The sequence below is a fragment of the Daucus carota genome, chromosome 8 (genome assembly GCF_001625215.2).
Source record: "Daucus carota subsp. sativus chromosome 8, DH1 v3.0, whole genome shotgun sequence".
Taxonomy (NCBI): Eukaryota; Viridiplantae; Streptophyta; class Magnoliopsida; order Apiales; family Apiaceae; genus Daucus; species Daucus carota.
Window position 1 is genome coordinate 11,308,715 of NC_030388.2, and position 17,470 is coordinate 11,326,184.

Below are 17,470 nucleotides of genomic sequence, written 5' to 3' on the forward strand. Positions count from 1 at the left end.
TAAACTAAGAAAACCTCATCAAACAACTGCATACTGCCAAACATAACATGTCCTAGGAATGAAACTTCTGAATAAGGGAAAGATTGCAAACACACGCAAATTGAAAGACCAATGCTAGAAAATCAAGAAAAACATTGCTGAAATGCAAAATGATGAAACTGGCAGCAGTCCTTTGATGGATAGCAACAGCACTCTTGAACATCAAACTGGAGTATCCTCCTGCATATATATATAGACGTCAGTCAGAAAATTGGCTCCTTTTGGTAAATACAATTCCAACTGCAGTTAGAAAATTACCATTTTTATCTTCTTTGTGACTGACTCAGATGATCCCGGGGTCTGAAAAAGCTCTATTCCAGCAACTACCTGTTAAGTGCGAAGTTTGTACTAAATGATGAAAGGTGTAACTAATTTTTGAATATTTGTGTGAATATTACAGTGCATCTGGAAAAACTATCAACGTGATCAGACTGTAAATACACATACCCCATCCATTGTGAAAGAAGGAGCAGTGTTGGATGGTGATGCTTCGACAATAGTAACCTCAGACAAAGCAGAACCACATAGGTCAACAACGTTATAGAGATTGCTATCTCCATCAACATTAGCATCTGTTAACTTTATGAGAACGGTGACCTCCTTCCCAACAATTGTTTCGAATAGCTTGGCTAAAACAGTGACAGAGCTATCCTGCAATAGCATTTCAGTGAGGCAAAAGGTAAATTAAAAATTAAAAATTACATTAACAGAGACAATGACAACTTACACAGACTGCCTACCTTTTTAATCTCATTCAGTATATTAGCCACAGTGGTACCAGCTACGCGCTTCACAAATCGGTCCAGAAGAATGACATTGGTAACCAATGAGGAATCATCAGCCAACACAACGATTCGAAACCTTAACATTCAATGCAAAATCGTGTCATTTACCAACCCTGAAACAACAAATAAATAAGAGTACTCCACACACCTCTTTTCAGAATAACCGAAACTTCGTTTACATTCTGGGCACTTAAATTTTTTGTCAATTTTCTCGACTTCAGACTGGCATGAATCACAACTATTAAACCACCAATTCTCCTCATCCTCAACCTTGGTGATCATAAACTTCACCATCACAGTTCTCTGAGAAGATGACATAAGGTAAAACTATTACAATATACGCATACCTGGTCTGATATGTTACAAATATATAATTGAATATTATAGCATGTATAAGACTGATCTTTGGGTGTAGTTCTAGCAAACTAACCTTTGCACGATAAGTGACTGAGTTCTCAATAAGGTCTCTAAAGAACGTCTTCTCAATAACAGCAGTAACAGGAGGCTCAGAAGCGCCTTCGCTGGAATCATCCATAGGCTTGTAGCCCTCCTCTATCATCCTTAAAAAAATAAATTAGGTGCTGGTTAGATTATTATCCCTATACAACAACAAACTAAGTAGGAAGCATGGTACTAATGATTATGAATCAAAAAGCGAAAAAACGTGAGTGCAAAATTTATAACCTTTCACGGAATTCAGCGACCGAATCAATGGCAAGGTTAAAATAAATCTTTGTGGATGGCAAAGCTCTGATCTGATGCTCATCTAATAGATTCAATAGAAAAGGTTTTACAAAAAACTCACGCTTTGTAATCTCTCTGGACCAGCAGCAATATATTTACTACTGAAAACATACCCCTGAATGTTGACAGTTTTGCACTTGTGAGGATGCCAATGACAGGTTTCTCTAAATCAGCTTTGAAACTCTCACTAACACCGCTAGCAAGATCACCCCATATAGTGACCTTGAATTTCAGACTGGAAAAATAAGTTTTTAACATGTTAAATTGTTGAATGAACACTGAGGCTGTATACAGAGTGCTGTAAACTTGCTGAACAAATATAAACATGTAATGATGCATTATGTAAAATAGGTCCAAAATGATTAACATGCCTGCCATCTGTTAATATGAAGCGAGCTTGGTCTCTCTCTCCGTATTTAGTCTGAACTCGCTTAACCTTCTTGAAGTCTTCAACGACACCAATGACATCTGTTAAAGAAGATAGAGATTTCAATTAAATATTGCATTAAAATTGGAGATGTAATGTGTAGTAATAAAACATACCATAGGCAAATTCAGGATTTTGATTTTCCGTCAAGCGATTACATTCCTCAAGCAAGTCTCCCATATCCATAAATTCAAATTTATGCCTTGGGATCATAGCATCATCTTCCACAGGCTCAATGTAGGTGCTACTCAGTAGTCGGATGCATAACCTTGTTGAAACAGGCTTCAGCTTCCCAATTGTTTCTCGAACCTGGAAGTTTTCAATTACATAAACTTTTCCTTCAACAACCTCCTTATCAATGGCTCTCCAGTTGTCGGGGTAAACATAGGCATGGACATGAGAATTCTGGACACAAACAATCATATCTATCAATGCTCAAACAAATAGAATGCTTATATCACAAACAATGACAAAAAAATAAAAAATTCTCACATCATCGTCAAGCAGAATCAAATTGTATCCTTTGATACTTGAAGTTTCAGGCGAAAATGTGGTCCAGAAATGGGTAAGCCTTGCTTTGATCCACCAGTTGCTTCTTGACTTGTCAAGGTTTTGAATGTGATCGAACAACATTCCTTGCATTCTGACCTGCTATGAAGAAACACTGACTATTTAATTATGATTGGAAATGGTAGATAGAGATGTGTTGTGTGGTATGTGGATGTCCTTTACGCGGTTTATATAGGAGGGAAAAAGAATGTCGTAGCTGATGAGGCCACAAAAAACGGAGCGATGGGTGTGCCTTCATGGATATAGTTGGCAGTTACCAATACTGATCACGGCACATATTGCAGCAACACGTACGCTTGTATCTTGGAAGAGATAAAGGCAAGGACATCATATCAGGGATTTCCCACTGTTTAATATATATATTCTAATATTTTGTGCTAATTACCTTATATTAATAACATTGATTAGCATAATCAGACTGTAATCGTGCTAATTTTAAAATTAATCCCATAACAGTTGTTGTACTTGCTGTTTCTAATAAGTATGGATAGTAGAATCCAGGGAATTTTTGAAGATTATAGGAAACTTGAATAAAAAGGTGTAATTCTATATATATCAAAAGAATTACTGAACCAAAAACTATAAAACGATCTTCTGTTGACTTTGGAGTTACCTTTTTATGAGAAAAATAATTTTCTAGATCAATACATTTCACCACTACTTATTCTAATTTAAAACGTGTGGAGTATCGCTAACGAATAATTCTTTCTTCAATACCGGAATACTATTATATTTTATTTCTTGGGACTGAAATGCCAGTTAAATACAAATTTATCAAAGTACTCACGTTTTTTGGATACTATCCTTAATACTTTATGATTAAATTACAAAAACAGTATTATTATGAGACTTAAATTTCGTCGTTACATATGCTAGCATTAGATTAAACAAAAATGACTTTATAAATATAAATGAATTTAAACCTGTAGAAGAATGTATCATGTGTTTACATATCTCATTCTATCAATCAAGATATTAAACATAATGTCTCAAAGATTGTTTTGTACCAATCATGACAACGTCTATAATGTATAGACACTATAAGGCATATCAAAAAATTTGCAAAGCTTAGATATTATTTGATTTGGGATATCACTTAAAATTTTCAATTGTAGGTTAGTCGCTGACGTTTTTTCAATTAAGGTTAGTCGCTAATGTATATTTTTATCATTGTGCTTAAAATACCCAAATTACCCGATTAATCCCCGATTAACACCTAGCAAGATTGGCCAGAGAACCGATTTTTGATATTCGATTATTCCTTCCATAGATAGCCTATTCGACAAATGTATGATAGGTTATTAAAAAAAATACTATATTGCTTTAAATACGAATATTCATATAGTTTATGAATGAGGCTCATAAAGTATTTAAATAGTTAGTAAATTCCTATGATAAAAATAATAAAAAAATACCAAACAAAATTTTAAAACTTAGAAAAATCGGATATTCAATCCGACTAATCCTTTAGATTCGTTCACAATTTTAGATTAATGTCGGAAAGGGTAGCTGAACAAATTAGGTCCAATTTCCGAATAATGCAACTATGATTTTGCTGTGTCATTAAGATAATGATCCATGACTATTTGTGTGCACGTTTCCTATGTACTCCCTGTTTCAACTTATTGAGCCTAAAAATGGGTATAATCAAATGATTACATACTATAGGAAAAAAGCAAGGCAAATGTTCATTATTACTTTTAAATGGGATACAGATAGATCAATTGCTGTGACTTTACGTAATCCAAGCCCCTATATCTATACAAACACATTACTAAAACACAAAACGCCAATTAATCAAAACACACACGTTTCAGCATTCATAGAAAACGTTTTAGCTTTTGAGAATGGAGAATGCAAGGAGTTCACTTAGGCGAAGAAACTATGAAGTGATGAAGAACGATTTGTCGGTGGAGTTAACTAATCTAACCAATGATTCACGCAGACTGCAAAATGATCTTCGAAGCTCAAATGAAGATTTCTTCATGATGTGCAAGAGTATGTCTGATCGTCAGGCAGATTTCCTCACTCGTTTGATGTTTTTGGAGGAAAAGAACGGGTGAGTGTTTATTGTACACATTCCATCTTTATATTTCTTCTGATGAAGATTGTATTGTTATGATATCTTGTGCTTTTGTAACTGTGTATGGGACAGAGAGTTGATTGCAATGTTCGACGGAAAGCCGAAGGAAGTAGATGGAGAGGCGAGTGGAGAAAACGTTATCCTTCCCACGGCTTATGCTGCTAGCTTCAACCGCTTCTCGTCGGATGCAAGTTATTCACTAAAGGATCATGCAGTTTTAATGGAACAAGAGCAAAAGGAGATGGCCTGGTTGTTCGCAAGTTACAATGCAATATGGATTGAGAATATGAAAGTTTTCGGTGAGAGGGCGAGAGCAATTTCGACAGTTAGGACACAGCTTGCTGCCAGGTTGACAAAATTCAATAGCTGTGTTCATGGTGCTATTAAGTCGGATTAGAAACTACTCTGCTCCACCTCTACTTAATATTGAGTTTATTAGTGGAGGTGTATTGATTTGAACTTTTGTCATGTTCATAGACTTAGTTTACATATGAGCAACTATGTATGATGCATATCACTTTTGTGAAGTTGTTATGATGTTTCTAATCTTAGCCTGCAAATGCGACAATTTGATCTGTGTACAATTTGCGGTGTTGGTTCTAAAGGAATATAATTAATTTATGAGCCTGGGGTCAATGTAATTTTGTCATGCCTATAGAATTTGTTGCAATACCATAAAAAACATTAAATTTGACCGAAAATCGGAGATATTTCTGTTAAGAAATCATTACCATGTCTTATCATGTTATACAGTACAAATATATTGTAATTATAAAATCTATAAAAAAAAATGTTACTATTGCTGGTTATTTAAAAATGCAAAAAAAATTTTATTATAAAATGATAAGTTCTTATCTTTTATGATTTTGACTAATTAAAATACCTCTCCGAAATATGTTTGTACTTCTAAGGTATATGAATGTATTTCTAACAGTCACCTGGAAAATAATTATATGTCATGCAGAGCAAAATAAAGTGTAAAATCTATGCAGCTACAATTTATTTTTTTATTAAATGGAATAAAAATATTTTAAAAATTACCCTTATGCACCAGTACAAACTGTCATTTATTTCGTATGGATGAAATTATACTTCTCCTATTATATATTTTTGTAATGTTAATTCCATATTACGAAGGAAGAATAATGTATTAACCTGTCAATTTTAATTGGTTTTAATAGAGAACAAATGTATTGTCTTTGTAAAATTTATACACGATATGTAAATATTGCCGGTCCTTTTTAAAACGCTGTTAAAATCTATTATAATACGAACTGTTATTATCTTTTATGAAACTGAATACTTAAAATACATTTCCAAAGTCCGCTGGTACTTCTAAGGTATATGAAAATAGTTGTAACAGTCACATGGAATATAATTCAATGTCACATAGAGCAAACTAAACTGTAAAATCTATGCAGCTAGAATTTAATTTTTTTTTAAATGAAATAAAAATATTTTAAAAAATACCCTTATGCACCATGAGAAAGTGTCATTTATTTCTTATGTAATAAATTCTACTTTGCCTTTTATATATTTTTGTACTGTTAAATCCATATCACGAAGGAAGAATAATGTATTACTACTTTAATTTTAATTGGATTTTATAATGGACACTTATATTGTCTTTGAAACATTTATACAAAAAATTTAAGCAACCATTGCAAACTAAATCACTGCAAAATGATGTCTATACTGCTTCTAACGGGTTAGTATCTGTTAAACACTGGAAAAATGTATAAGAATAAAAATTACTGCAGTAGGGAAAATTGATGTGTCTAGAGGACATATATTAGCATGCATTGTTTAAGGCAAAAACTTGAATGTACTTCCTAAAGTCTTTCCAGAGTGACAGCAAATTGAAAAAGGAATGAGACAAAGACTGTCATGTATATGTGAGAGAAACACATAGGTGAGTGTTGCTAACATCGAACGACAGATGGTATGTTATAGAATACTTCCTGAAAAACTACATTTGAGGTAGTGTCAGATGATTTGCCATCTTCACCAATGACTAATATATGAAGACCTGCTGCAGAAGTAACCCGCGATATAGCAACATATAACTGACCGTGACAAAAAACAGGTCTAGGAAGAAAAATACCCACGGTATCAAGTGATTGACCCTGGCTCTTGTTTATTGTCATAGCAAAACAAATCTGCAGAGGAAACCGAGTTCTCTTGAAATCAAAAGGCCACGGTGTCTCCGTTGGTATCATCTCTATCCTGGGTATTAGGTGTTTGGATCCAATATTTGAACCGCACATTATTTGACATTCAATGCTGTTCTTCTTGCAGCCAGTAACCATCATCCGAGTTCCATTGCATAGGCCGTTGATTTGATTTAGATTCCTCATCAGCATAACAGGCGTTCCAATCTTGATCTTTAGTTCGTGTTTAGGAATGCATGGCATATTCAAGGAGTTAAGATATTCAATGGGGAATGATTCGTCAAAATCATTGTCGTCAACGCCTTGGTCTTCTAAAGAATCTTGACTATAGAATGTGTGAGTCTGTCCAGGTAACTTATCAAGAATGGCATAGTTTATGTCATCGACCACAGCATTTGTCGGGGTTAGGATGGCGCGGGAGCTAAAATATTTAGGAGAACCGATATTTTTGTCAAAGTCTGGATAAACCACATCAATCAAATCTTGTATTGGTGTTTCCTCCGAGTGAAGAACATGTTGTCCAGGTAACTTGAACAATACCTCTGAAATGTGCTCTTTTTTGCTAATTGGAGTGACATTACCATCACCAACTCTAAGTTGCCAATCACTGAACTCACTTATTTCTTTATTCTGCTCATCGCTGTTGCCAGTCTGAAGACGCATGTTACGCCATAGGAGAAATACCTGGCAGTGTTCCCATAGTGGTGAATTATTAAGAGCAGCTCCTACAATCTCCGGACGTCCAGCTTTGGGAATAACAGGTAATATCTGTCGGAAATCACAGCCAAAGACAACGGCTATGCCTCCAAAAGGTTTGCTGGCTCTCTCAGCATCAACAGCAGCCATGATATCTCACAAACTACGGTCAACACACTCAAAGGCATAGCGGTGTTACATTGGAGCTTCATCCCAGATAATCAAATCGGTGGCTTGAAGTAATTCCGCAATATCAGTACCATGTTTAATACCAGCAGACGAATATTGGTCAAGCTTAAGAGGTATGTGGAAGCGAGAGTGTGCCGTCCTCCCCCCTGGTAGCAGCGTCGCAGCTATACCTGATGATGCAACTGGGAGAACAATTTTCCGTTTTGACCGAACAAATGAAATTATAGTTTGCCATAGGAATGTTTTACCACATCCTCCACTGCCATGAACAAAGAACAGACCACCCTTCTTGTCTTCAACTGAATTTATTACTGCCTTGTACACCTCCTGTTGTTCCGCGTTTAATTTCCGATAGTTATTGTCGTGCTTTTCTTTCATTTCATTGATATTATAAGATGTTTCCTCGACAATCAGTCGGTTGAGATCAGATGACATGTAGATAGAGCCTGGAAATGGTAAATCAGGACAGTCCTTTAAACTCTTGCCAATGTCGTTAAGTAGTTTTTCAATATCTGGACAACATACAGAAAGTATTAGAATTTCAGGAATAATGAAAGTGCCAAAAATTAACTCCTATGAAATAGATTGAGATAAAATAGGTTGAAATCAAGATAGGATGTAGCACAAATTTCTAATCCATGGCCTGTTAATACAGTAAACTTATGGCCTCTCTGTCATTGGGTGAGGATAAAGATCTGGCCTGATGATCCCTGACTGGTGATCTCGGTTTAGTGAAACAAAATGAGTTTTTTCTTATGCTGCTGATTCGAACAAAAACATGGACTGTTCATCTGCATATACCTGCTGTTTAATTTACGCATGAGTCTGTGTTTATGTGTAGAAGGCAGATGCATTGATTAGTTATACCAGTATATAAACAATGACCAAACAGTACAGTGCGACCATATCTCCATACTTAAGTAACATAACAAATACCAAAGGTTCTAGGATGAATCAGGTAAAGGATGAGAATTGAATTCCAATGGTCAATAAAAAAGATAAACATTAAAAAGATAAAAAAAGAACACTCTAAGTCCATTATACACCAGTCGGAAGAATTTGCAGATGATAATTATTCAGTAGATCACGTCATAAAAAGAGAAAATCTATTTAGTATAAAAAGGAATTCATCTTACACTGATCTAATAGACTGTTTCGTGTATACACATTACTCTATTCGTAGACCATCCACATATTTTATACCAGTGAGCAATTTGATTCATAAGTTCTAATAATATCACAGTGTTCAGTAGGTATGTATGTGCATTAATTTATAAATACAGTGTGCAGGAAAAAAAGTGAATTATCACAAACCTGCCAGTGCAAAACTCTGGATGTCTTCATCCGTCAGCTCCAAATCCGGATTTCCTGTATGATTTCTGCGCTTGCTGATTATGTCCTTGGACATACATTTCCAGTGACTTTGCCACAGTAGTAGTGGATCAGCTACGGAACTGTATGACAAAATATTCACAAACATCTCCCTGATTTGGTGAGGGAAAGATGAGTGTGCATTCTCTTTAAGTGCATCATGCCATTGCTTGTCGTTCTGCAGTAATCCCATTGCACCACAGGCATCTTTAAATGTGTTGTACAACACTCCGTCAACCGTCCGAATATCCTCAAACTTTGTGCAGCCCTTTTTCCGCATCAGCAACATTCTAAGGTACAGTAAATCACCGGCAGTTGGATGAACCTCGGACAGCCTCCCAACAACATCACCTCTCTGCCTGGCCTTCCATTTGCACTCCTTTGGCAACCATGTGAAAAAGGAAGGGAATTCTGCATAAGTATAGTTTTTGGCCTCTGGGAGGGTTCTGTTTGCAATCAACCAAGCTTCAAGTTTGCTTCTCTTAGAATCTGCACGCTGACAAACATTCTGCAATGACTCTCCCGTTTTGAAACTCACATATTTGCTTTCTGGGAGATGTATTGGCAGGCGATCAACCGATGGCCATCGAGAGTGAATATCAAATCCAAAAATTCTCCAAGCAGCTTCAGATGCGCAGACATACCGTCCGTCGAGATAATGCTTGACTTCGTCGACCACTTTAACATTGGATGTCTGTAATTCAGTAGTTGCTGTGTTATCGTTTTTCCGCTTAAGGAGCATTGTGGCAGTGTCATGTCCCTTCAGACAGTACTTAAATAAGTACTTCAAAGAGCGGGAGTTATTGCATATCTCCAGATTTATATGACATTGGAAGCGCAGCAATAACTCTCTGTTATATGGAACAACAAACTTATTGTCAAGAATCACACCCTTTCTGCGCACAGTTCGCCCAGTATTCCGACGTCGATAGATAGGAAATCCGCTTTCATCAAAACATGTAACTCCATTATACCTGAGATTTTAATGAGACAACTATACTAAACAAAAACTATACTTATGACGGATAAAATACACTTATAGAGGATGGAGATCATATACCTTTTGGGAAAATGACGTCCACATCTACCATTAACCATGCAGGCAGAATAAGATGTATCTTTACCGCATGGACCATGAATCATGTAATTCTTCACGGCATGGTATCCAATACTATCCTCATTTTCATCTGGAATCTCTGCACTCACCAACTTATCAATTTGCTCCGCCGTCTTTGGTTTATCTTTGTCATCAAGCCACACTAACATATGAGCGTGAGGCAAACCACGCTTTTGAAATTCAATAACATGCATCACTGTCAAATAAGAACAAAGGTGAAAAGTGTTAGTACAGCGTAGCAGAATGTGTACATGTGCAGAACAATATAAAATGTGTGTTCACTTACAACCAATACAGCGTCCAAAAAAATGCTTCTTCTTAATGAGGCCCATTAACTGGTCAAGCTTCAATTTAAATACACGGGCAACAACATCTGGAGCATCAGCAACACTAACACCGGGCAAATGTTTCATCATATCTTGTATCTCAGGCCATTTTGTATTGGTTGTCATTGTTAAGAACAAAGAAGGATGGCCAATACTACGACACAGAGCAAGGGAATCTTTGAAATATTGAGACATGTAACGCTTTGATCCAGTGAATGAAGCAGGAAGTATTACGCATTTACCAACATGTGCTGGATCGTTATCTCCCCTACGGACTGCATCGCGGACGGATGTATAAAGATCAGACCGTATTGTTGTCTGGTTTCGAGAAATCCAATCCAATCGATACTGTTCCATTGCTGTAAAAGCGTCCACAACATATTGCTGCCATAACCTACCACCGAGGTGTGGTGTTAATCCTGAAAAACAAAGAAATTCAAGTATTTATAGCTGGCTTTTGAGATATGACTCAAACATATCTAAAATATTCGGCTTTAAATGACATTGATGAATATATGAAGTTTTTCAATATTAATGCAGATTAGTAAAATCCAAATAACATGATGTGTATAATGTTCTAGTATACTGCTGATTGATTTAGCAAGGTACAAAAAAATTGGGAATTACCTTCATTTAGTCGTATCATCAGTTTAGATGAATAGTATTCTTTCATAGAAACATGTTCTCTGATTTTTCTCTCGCCTTCATGATCATGATCGTCATTAAACTGTACATTTCTCCTCTTGAGATTTGTCAAAGGTATTTCAGTATGGTATCCATCCTCCCCTCGTGGAAACAATAATGGAACCAGCAATTGCATAAAAAATGCATCTGTCTCGAACACTCTCTTTAGATAACCTTGTCTTGTTTGGCAGACTATGTCTCTACAGCCAGCTGTGTTAGCACTCGCATTAACGATAAGACCTGCAATTTCATTCGACGGACCAATGATATTTGGACGACCATTCTCCGCCTGTGATGATATAAGAATTAGCTTGAACTCCTCCTGTTGGCTTTTCTTTGCTTCTTCGCGAGAAGATCGGAAATATCGAACCAATTTGTTATTCTCATCAAGCATTCTGGTAAGACCTTCCACAATTTCAAGATCAACCTCATCCGGATTTGAACCAACAGCTCCAATCCGGTTACTCTGCTCATTCTCAGTATCATATATATAAAGTTGACAGAATTTCGGTTTCACACCCTTTTCTGGTAAAAGACTGCCAATAATAAAATGCATGTTTTGGCCCCTTATTTTGAAGCAAAAGGGGGCACCACCCCTGTTTATCTTATGATCTATTTTGCCACCACTGGAACACATTGCGAACATGCAATTATATACCCTTATGTTTTGTCGAAAATGAGAAGATTTAGGACCACCATTGAGCAGGGATGCTAGAGGTTCTGGTGGCTGTTGCTCCCGAGGTAGTACAACTTGACCACTTTTACAGCATAGTGAGAAAATCAGAGGAGCATTACGGTGTGACTTGTTGTTGCGCTCCTGTTCCCACATTACAGCACCACAGTAATTGCATTTGGCATGAGGAGGTCCGATACTGTAATAACCTTTCCATAAATCTGTAATATTTTCAATAATGTCGTCACCTGTATATCGAAACACATTAAGAGTTGGCTTAATCTTACAAATAAGTGCATGAACATGGCATACTATTGTCAGGAAACATTACCATCCATAAATATGTCCTCTCCGAAATCAGATGGGTCAAATGCATCTTCAAATTCATTGAAGAGATTTTTAACTCTAGATGTAGATGCCCCAGGACTTGGTCGGAAGTGCCTTTGACATTCTGATAAAGAAAACCCACAGGAGTTACTAACGTCCGTGCTATACATGAGAATACTAATGAAGATTGAATGATGTTATGATCAGATAAGGTGTGTCAGGAATTAAGTATATACATGGCTAAGTGTACTTCATCATACCGTCGCTAGTCAGCTTTTCCAGGATGACAGAAGAAATAGCATTTGACCGTGCACATCCGACACTGTCATTAGTTGTGTCCGAGGTGTACTGATGCGAGCATGGTGGTTTACCACAACCTGTAGTACATTGGAAGGTGATTGTGCTGCTTGGAGTCCCCAATCCTGAAGATATACAAAATACAGTGAATAGCCAGGTATGCGTTGAATGGTGTGAAAATGCAGTCACTCAGATAACAACAATAGTACATTACTTATTACGGCTTTGATTGAACGTTGAAAGAAAATTTTACCTAGAGTCTTCAAACTTCCCTGGTTTTGTGTAAACTGAGTCTCTGCTGCTAGCCTCTGCTTTGCGAATGTCTTGGCCCCAAGTCCCCTACCTCTACGTTTAGTACCTGGCAATTAGGAGCATGAATTGATTTAGGTGTATACGAAGACGCTCTTTTATAAACACATGTTAGCAATTCAATAATACCCTGTGGAATTTCTTTCACAGAATCGTTTTCTTTATGCATATCCATGAACATTTTGTTGACGCCCGGACCGCGACCACGCTTCTTAGAGCCTGCACATCAACACACTCAAGTATCAAAACACTCAACTTACAATGGTTGGTGTCATGATTAAAATATCACTGCCTGTTAGTCAGGAGAATGAGGCATTACCACTTGCTGTGGATGCAGTGCTAGGACTCCCTTTACTCTTGCCATCAAGAATTGTTTGAATGCTTGGTCCTCTGTATTTGCGAGCTGGTTCTGTTTGTCAAAAGAATCACATTGTTAAATAGACCGCCTATAAGAATTTTTACAATACATTACCACGAACATAGACAAACCTGGATTGCCTCGATGAGTATCTGGAATTTGTACATTCTCTTTGTCTCTATGTAAGGCTTTAGTAAATGATTCAGATGTAAGAAATGAAGCTTCAAAACATAAAATGCCTGGTGTTAGTTAGCATGAAAGAGACATTTAATCCAGTGATAGTTAGATGAGGGATTACGATTTTTTGTGACGTCCAGACGGGGAGTTGTGTTTGTACTGCTAGATTCGTTGCTTTCGTTCAATGACCTGTTAGTGTCAATGGTGCCTAGCGCAGTCCTCGTGTTTGATAGAGAATCTAATACAGAATCATTTAATCATACACTGGGTGAGCATGACGTACATCATTGTCAAGACGCAAAATAAAGCATACCATCCCAGGCAGTGTGGCTGCCAAGTGTTTCATGTTTGCCCCTCTGTTGCATTTTTGAAACCCTGTTAAGCAAGAACTCATCGAGAGCTGTGAGACGACCACGTCTCTTTCTTCCTGTGATTAGTAATGAACAATATTAACAGCGTATGATTTATGGACTTAATGAAGACTATGTATTATACATTCAGCGTATACCTAAACCCGGCGACTGTGGTTCATTGCCGTCATTTTCCATGGCTTTTAAAAAGAAGATGTCTGGTTAAGCAGTTCCTCTGTTTCCGAATGTATCCATTATTATCACCAATCCATGTCTGGACACACTCTTTGATTCAAAATTTGAATTGTAAGGCGTAAGTTTAGGAAACAGAATTTTGAGTTTTGAATGCACGATCCAAAGTTGACAAAATTAACAAACTGCAGTGGGTTACTGGGTAAACGGGCAAGAGGTTGGACGGGTCAGGCAAACATATGGGTATTTTCAAGAGTATTTTAGGGGCCTTCACTAGTATGTATTAAGATTATATGGATACGTTTATATTATTTCGAGGGGATAGTTTCATAAAAGACTTATTTTTAAATAATTATGATCATGTTTCTATCTATCATTATATTTTTTTTTGAGCTTAGAGCTATTAACCAAAAAACCCAATGAACTTGTCATTTTTTTACCAAAAAACCTTTGAACTTTTATTTTCACTAACAACCCCAATAAACTTTATTAAATTATATAAAAATATATAAAATAAACCATGGTTAAATTTATCAATCTGACTTGTTAAGTATCTTTCCCTTATTTGCATTTCTTTGTACACATGTGTGCCACATATTGTTTATTCATTAATAAATATAATTTTTTCTTTAATATTTTATAATATTATAATTTCATAAACCCACGCTACAAGGAAGATCTAAGCGTTTTCATCGTTTGTACCAAAGAATATATTATTTTGACCGTTTTATAATTTATTTAAACTTAATTTATATTAATTATTCTATATAAGTGTCTAACATCTACGAGTCATATGTATATATATTCTACTTAAGAGTAATATGTATATATATTCTACTTAAGAATAATTGGCGGATTATGATATTATAGTATGATATTTTATAATTTTGATTTAAAAAATAATATGAAAATAAGTGAAGATGTGTTGTCTTTTAATCATCATGATTACTTGTTAAGATTCACGGACACGAAAGTTTGTATCAAAATCATAATTTATATTTATTTTAGATCTTGTAGTTAAATCTTCACAATAATAAATTTTTTTAGTTTTTTGATTAATTTTAATCATGTTGCCACAAAAGATATGTTAATCATGATTAGTTCATATATGTCAGCGATAAGTAACTCTGATTAAATTTTTTCATAAATTTAGTAAAATTTATTGGAGTTGTTAGTGAAAAAAAAAAGTTTAAAAATTTTTTGGAAAAAAATTGAAAAGTTGATCGGGTTTTTTTGGTGAATAGCTCTTGGGCTTAACGTAAGGTCTACAAATATATCTACAATGAAAGGCATATGTTCAGCCTATTTGTATTTAAAGAGGTACAACTCAACTCAGATAAGAAAGCTCAGTAAATAGCAAGTCATCGGAATCAGTACGAAGAACGTCAAATGATTTATGGAAATCATATGTCAGATAAGTTCCAGGATGCTGCTGCACGCCACTGAAAGAAGTTCATTAATATGTTCAAGCCTCAGTGCACAAATAATCTTTTGTGGCACGTCCAGGAATTCAGAAGACATAAAGTTTCTATACTTTATTTCATCAGAAGATTCCATTTAATGAAGATGTACGTACAAGACGAAGACTCGACGAACTAACCAAGTTCTTATTGTTTATTTGACGAAGAATATTTGATTTAACTAGATACAGATGAACCAGACAGTACATCTATGTATCAGTTATCCAAATTAAATATTTGAAGTCAAGCAGAAGTGGTAGTTCGCTCGTTCGACAAATCAAGAAGAAATTATTCAAGTTTAAAGAAGACCGGAAGTTGTTCTACTGAAGATTGTGTGATTAAATATTTTAATAGACTATTATTTCACTTCTCAAATAATTATATTAATTATGTAATTTATTTATTAAATTAATTCACTCTCGAATTAATTTAATTTATGAATTTATATGATTAAATTAATTAAGTGAATAATTTTCTATTTTAATATACCATTTTATTTCTTTATTTAATCACAAAAATCACCTCAGCAAGACAATTCTGGATTGTCTTGCCGAGTGGATTCATCATGCTTCCAAGACAATTCTTCATTGTCTGCATTAGCCTTGATTGAATCAGCAAGACAATCTCTAATTGTCTTGCCGATTCATTTCAATGGTGTGCAAGACAATCCTTGAAGATTGTCTTGCCGAAGGCATGTGTAAGTCTGCAAGACAATCTGTTTGTCTTGTCTTGCCGAGAGACACACTTCCAGCAAGACAATCTGTTTGTCTTGTCTTGCCGAATGCTTAAGGTGTGCAAGACAATCCTCCATTGTCTTGCCGTTTGTAGTGTTTGTCTTTCTGACAAAGGAATTGTCTTCCCTTCCCTTTTGATTGTCTTACTGACTTGGTTGAAGCTTGGTAGACAATCTGAGATTGTCTTCCCTTGCCCCTTATTGTCTTGCCCAAGCCTAGATTGTCTTACCCTTCTTGTAATTGTCTTTGCTAGCTTGTAATTGTCTTGTCTAGTGATTGTCTTGCATGTACAAAGCCTTGCCTATAAATATGGCTTGGTTTCTTCATTTGAAAGTGTTCATTCACTTTGTATTCAAAGCATTTGTAAAGCTTTCAAGTTGTTAGTAACTTGCTTGTTCGTTATATCCACAGTTTTCTGTGCTTTGATAACCCGGTTGTTTTAATCACTAAATCTAGAATATACCCTGTCGAATTTATTCTACGAACTTTAGTGGACATTAAAACTGAACCATATTAATTATATAACGACTTCAAACATTGTTATATTAATTAATTATAATCTGATTAACAAATCATATTCAATCAGATTCACTTCCGCGACGATTTGGTACTGATTGTATTCAACCCCCCCCTTCTACAATCATATCTGGACCTAACAATTGGTATCAGAGCGAGGTTGATACCATTTTTCCGTATCAGATCCTATACACACTCTGTAACGTCCAAATATTTTTTATTCGAATTAATTTTATTCCAAAAATTAATTTTGATTAAAAATATTTTTCTTTCAAAAATCTAAATCTCTCCAAACACTATTCACTTTAAATTCCTAAAAAATGAGTACGCAAAAGATCAGTAGCATTAAAATCCCACCGTTCAGCCAGGAACACTTTGGCCTATGGAAAAGGCATATGTTCTTATTCCTCCGAACTGCGAACAGAAAATACATCGGGATTTTAGACAAAGGTGTTACTACTCCGATGAAGGTCATATTAGCACACGAAGAGGATGGTGTGTTGATACCTCATCAGGTCATTCCGAAAGAACTTTCTGAGTACACAGACGAAGAGAGTGATCAGATGAACTTAGATGATGCTCTTCAACTAATCTTGGTTGAATCTCTAAACCCAGTAATGTACAATGCTGTTGTAAATTGTACGAACGCCAAGCAAATCTGGGATACATTAGAGATTATCAATGAAGGCTCAGAGGAAGTTAGGGAAAACAAGAAAGAGATACTGATGGCCCAGTATGAACAGTTTGGTTCTCATCCCGGTGAAGGGATTTCAGAAGTATTTATCAGACTTAATAATTTGATAAATAATTTAAATCTGAATGGGAAATTCTACGACAAGAAAGAGGTCAACATGAAGTTTCTCTTAACCCTTCCT

General features: G+C 35.7%; 3 protein-coding genes across 3 annotated transcripts; 1 reads left to right on the plus strand and 2 right to left on the minus strand.

Moving 5' to 3' along the window:
* Nucleotides 1-4,277: 4,277 nt before the first annotated feature.
* Nucleotides 4,278-5,264, plus strand: LOC135148383 (uncharacterized). Its single transcript, XM_064083458.1, has 2 exons — nt 4,278-4,624; nt 4,721-5,264. Exons 1-2 carry the CDS (start codon nt 4,413-4,415, stop codon nt 5,043-5,045), a joined length of 537 nt encoding a protein of 178 aa, XP_063939528.1. The 5' UTR covers nt 4,278-4,412; the 3' UTR covers nt 5,046-5,264.
* Nucleotides 5,265-6,570: 1,306 nt separating this feature from the next.
* LOC108198169 (uncharacterized) lies at nt 6,571-7,665 on the minus strand. Its single transcript, XM_017365939.1, has one exon. It carries the CDS (start codon nt 7,663-7,665, stop codon nt 6,571-6,573), a length of 1,095 nt encoding a protein of 364 aa, XP_017221428.1.
* A 45-nt stretch (nt 7,666-7,710) lies between these two features.
* LOC108198170 (uncharacterized) lies at nt 7,711-13,891 on the minus strand. The gene is made up of 13 exons (XM_017365940.1): nt 13,852-13,891; nt 13,657-13,770; nt 13,298-13,387; nt 13,128-13,217; nt 12,938-13,027; nt 12,753-12,857; nt 12,463-12,624; nt 12,207-12,326; nt 11,146-12,123; nt 10,479-10,937; nt 10,136-10,388; nt 9,019-10,049; nt 7,711-8,216 (listed from the first exon to the last, which is right to left on the minus strand). The coding sequence occupies exons 1-13, from the start codon at nt 13,889-13,891 to the stop codon at nt 7,711-7,713; spliced, it is 4,038 nt and encodes a 1,345-aa protein (XP_017221429.1).
* Between the last annotated feature and the right edge of the window lie 3,579 nt (nt 13,892-17,470).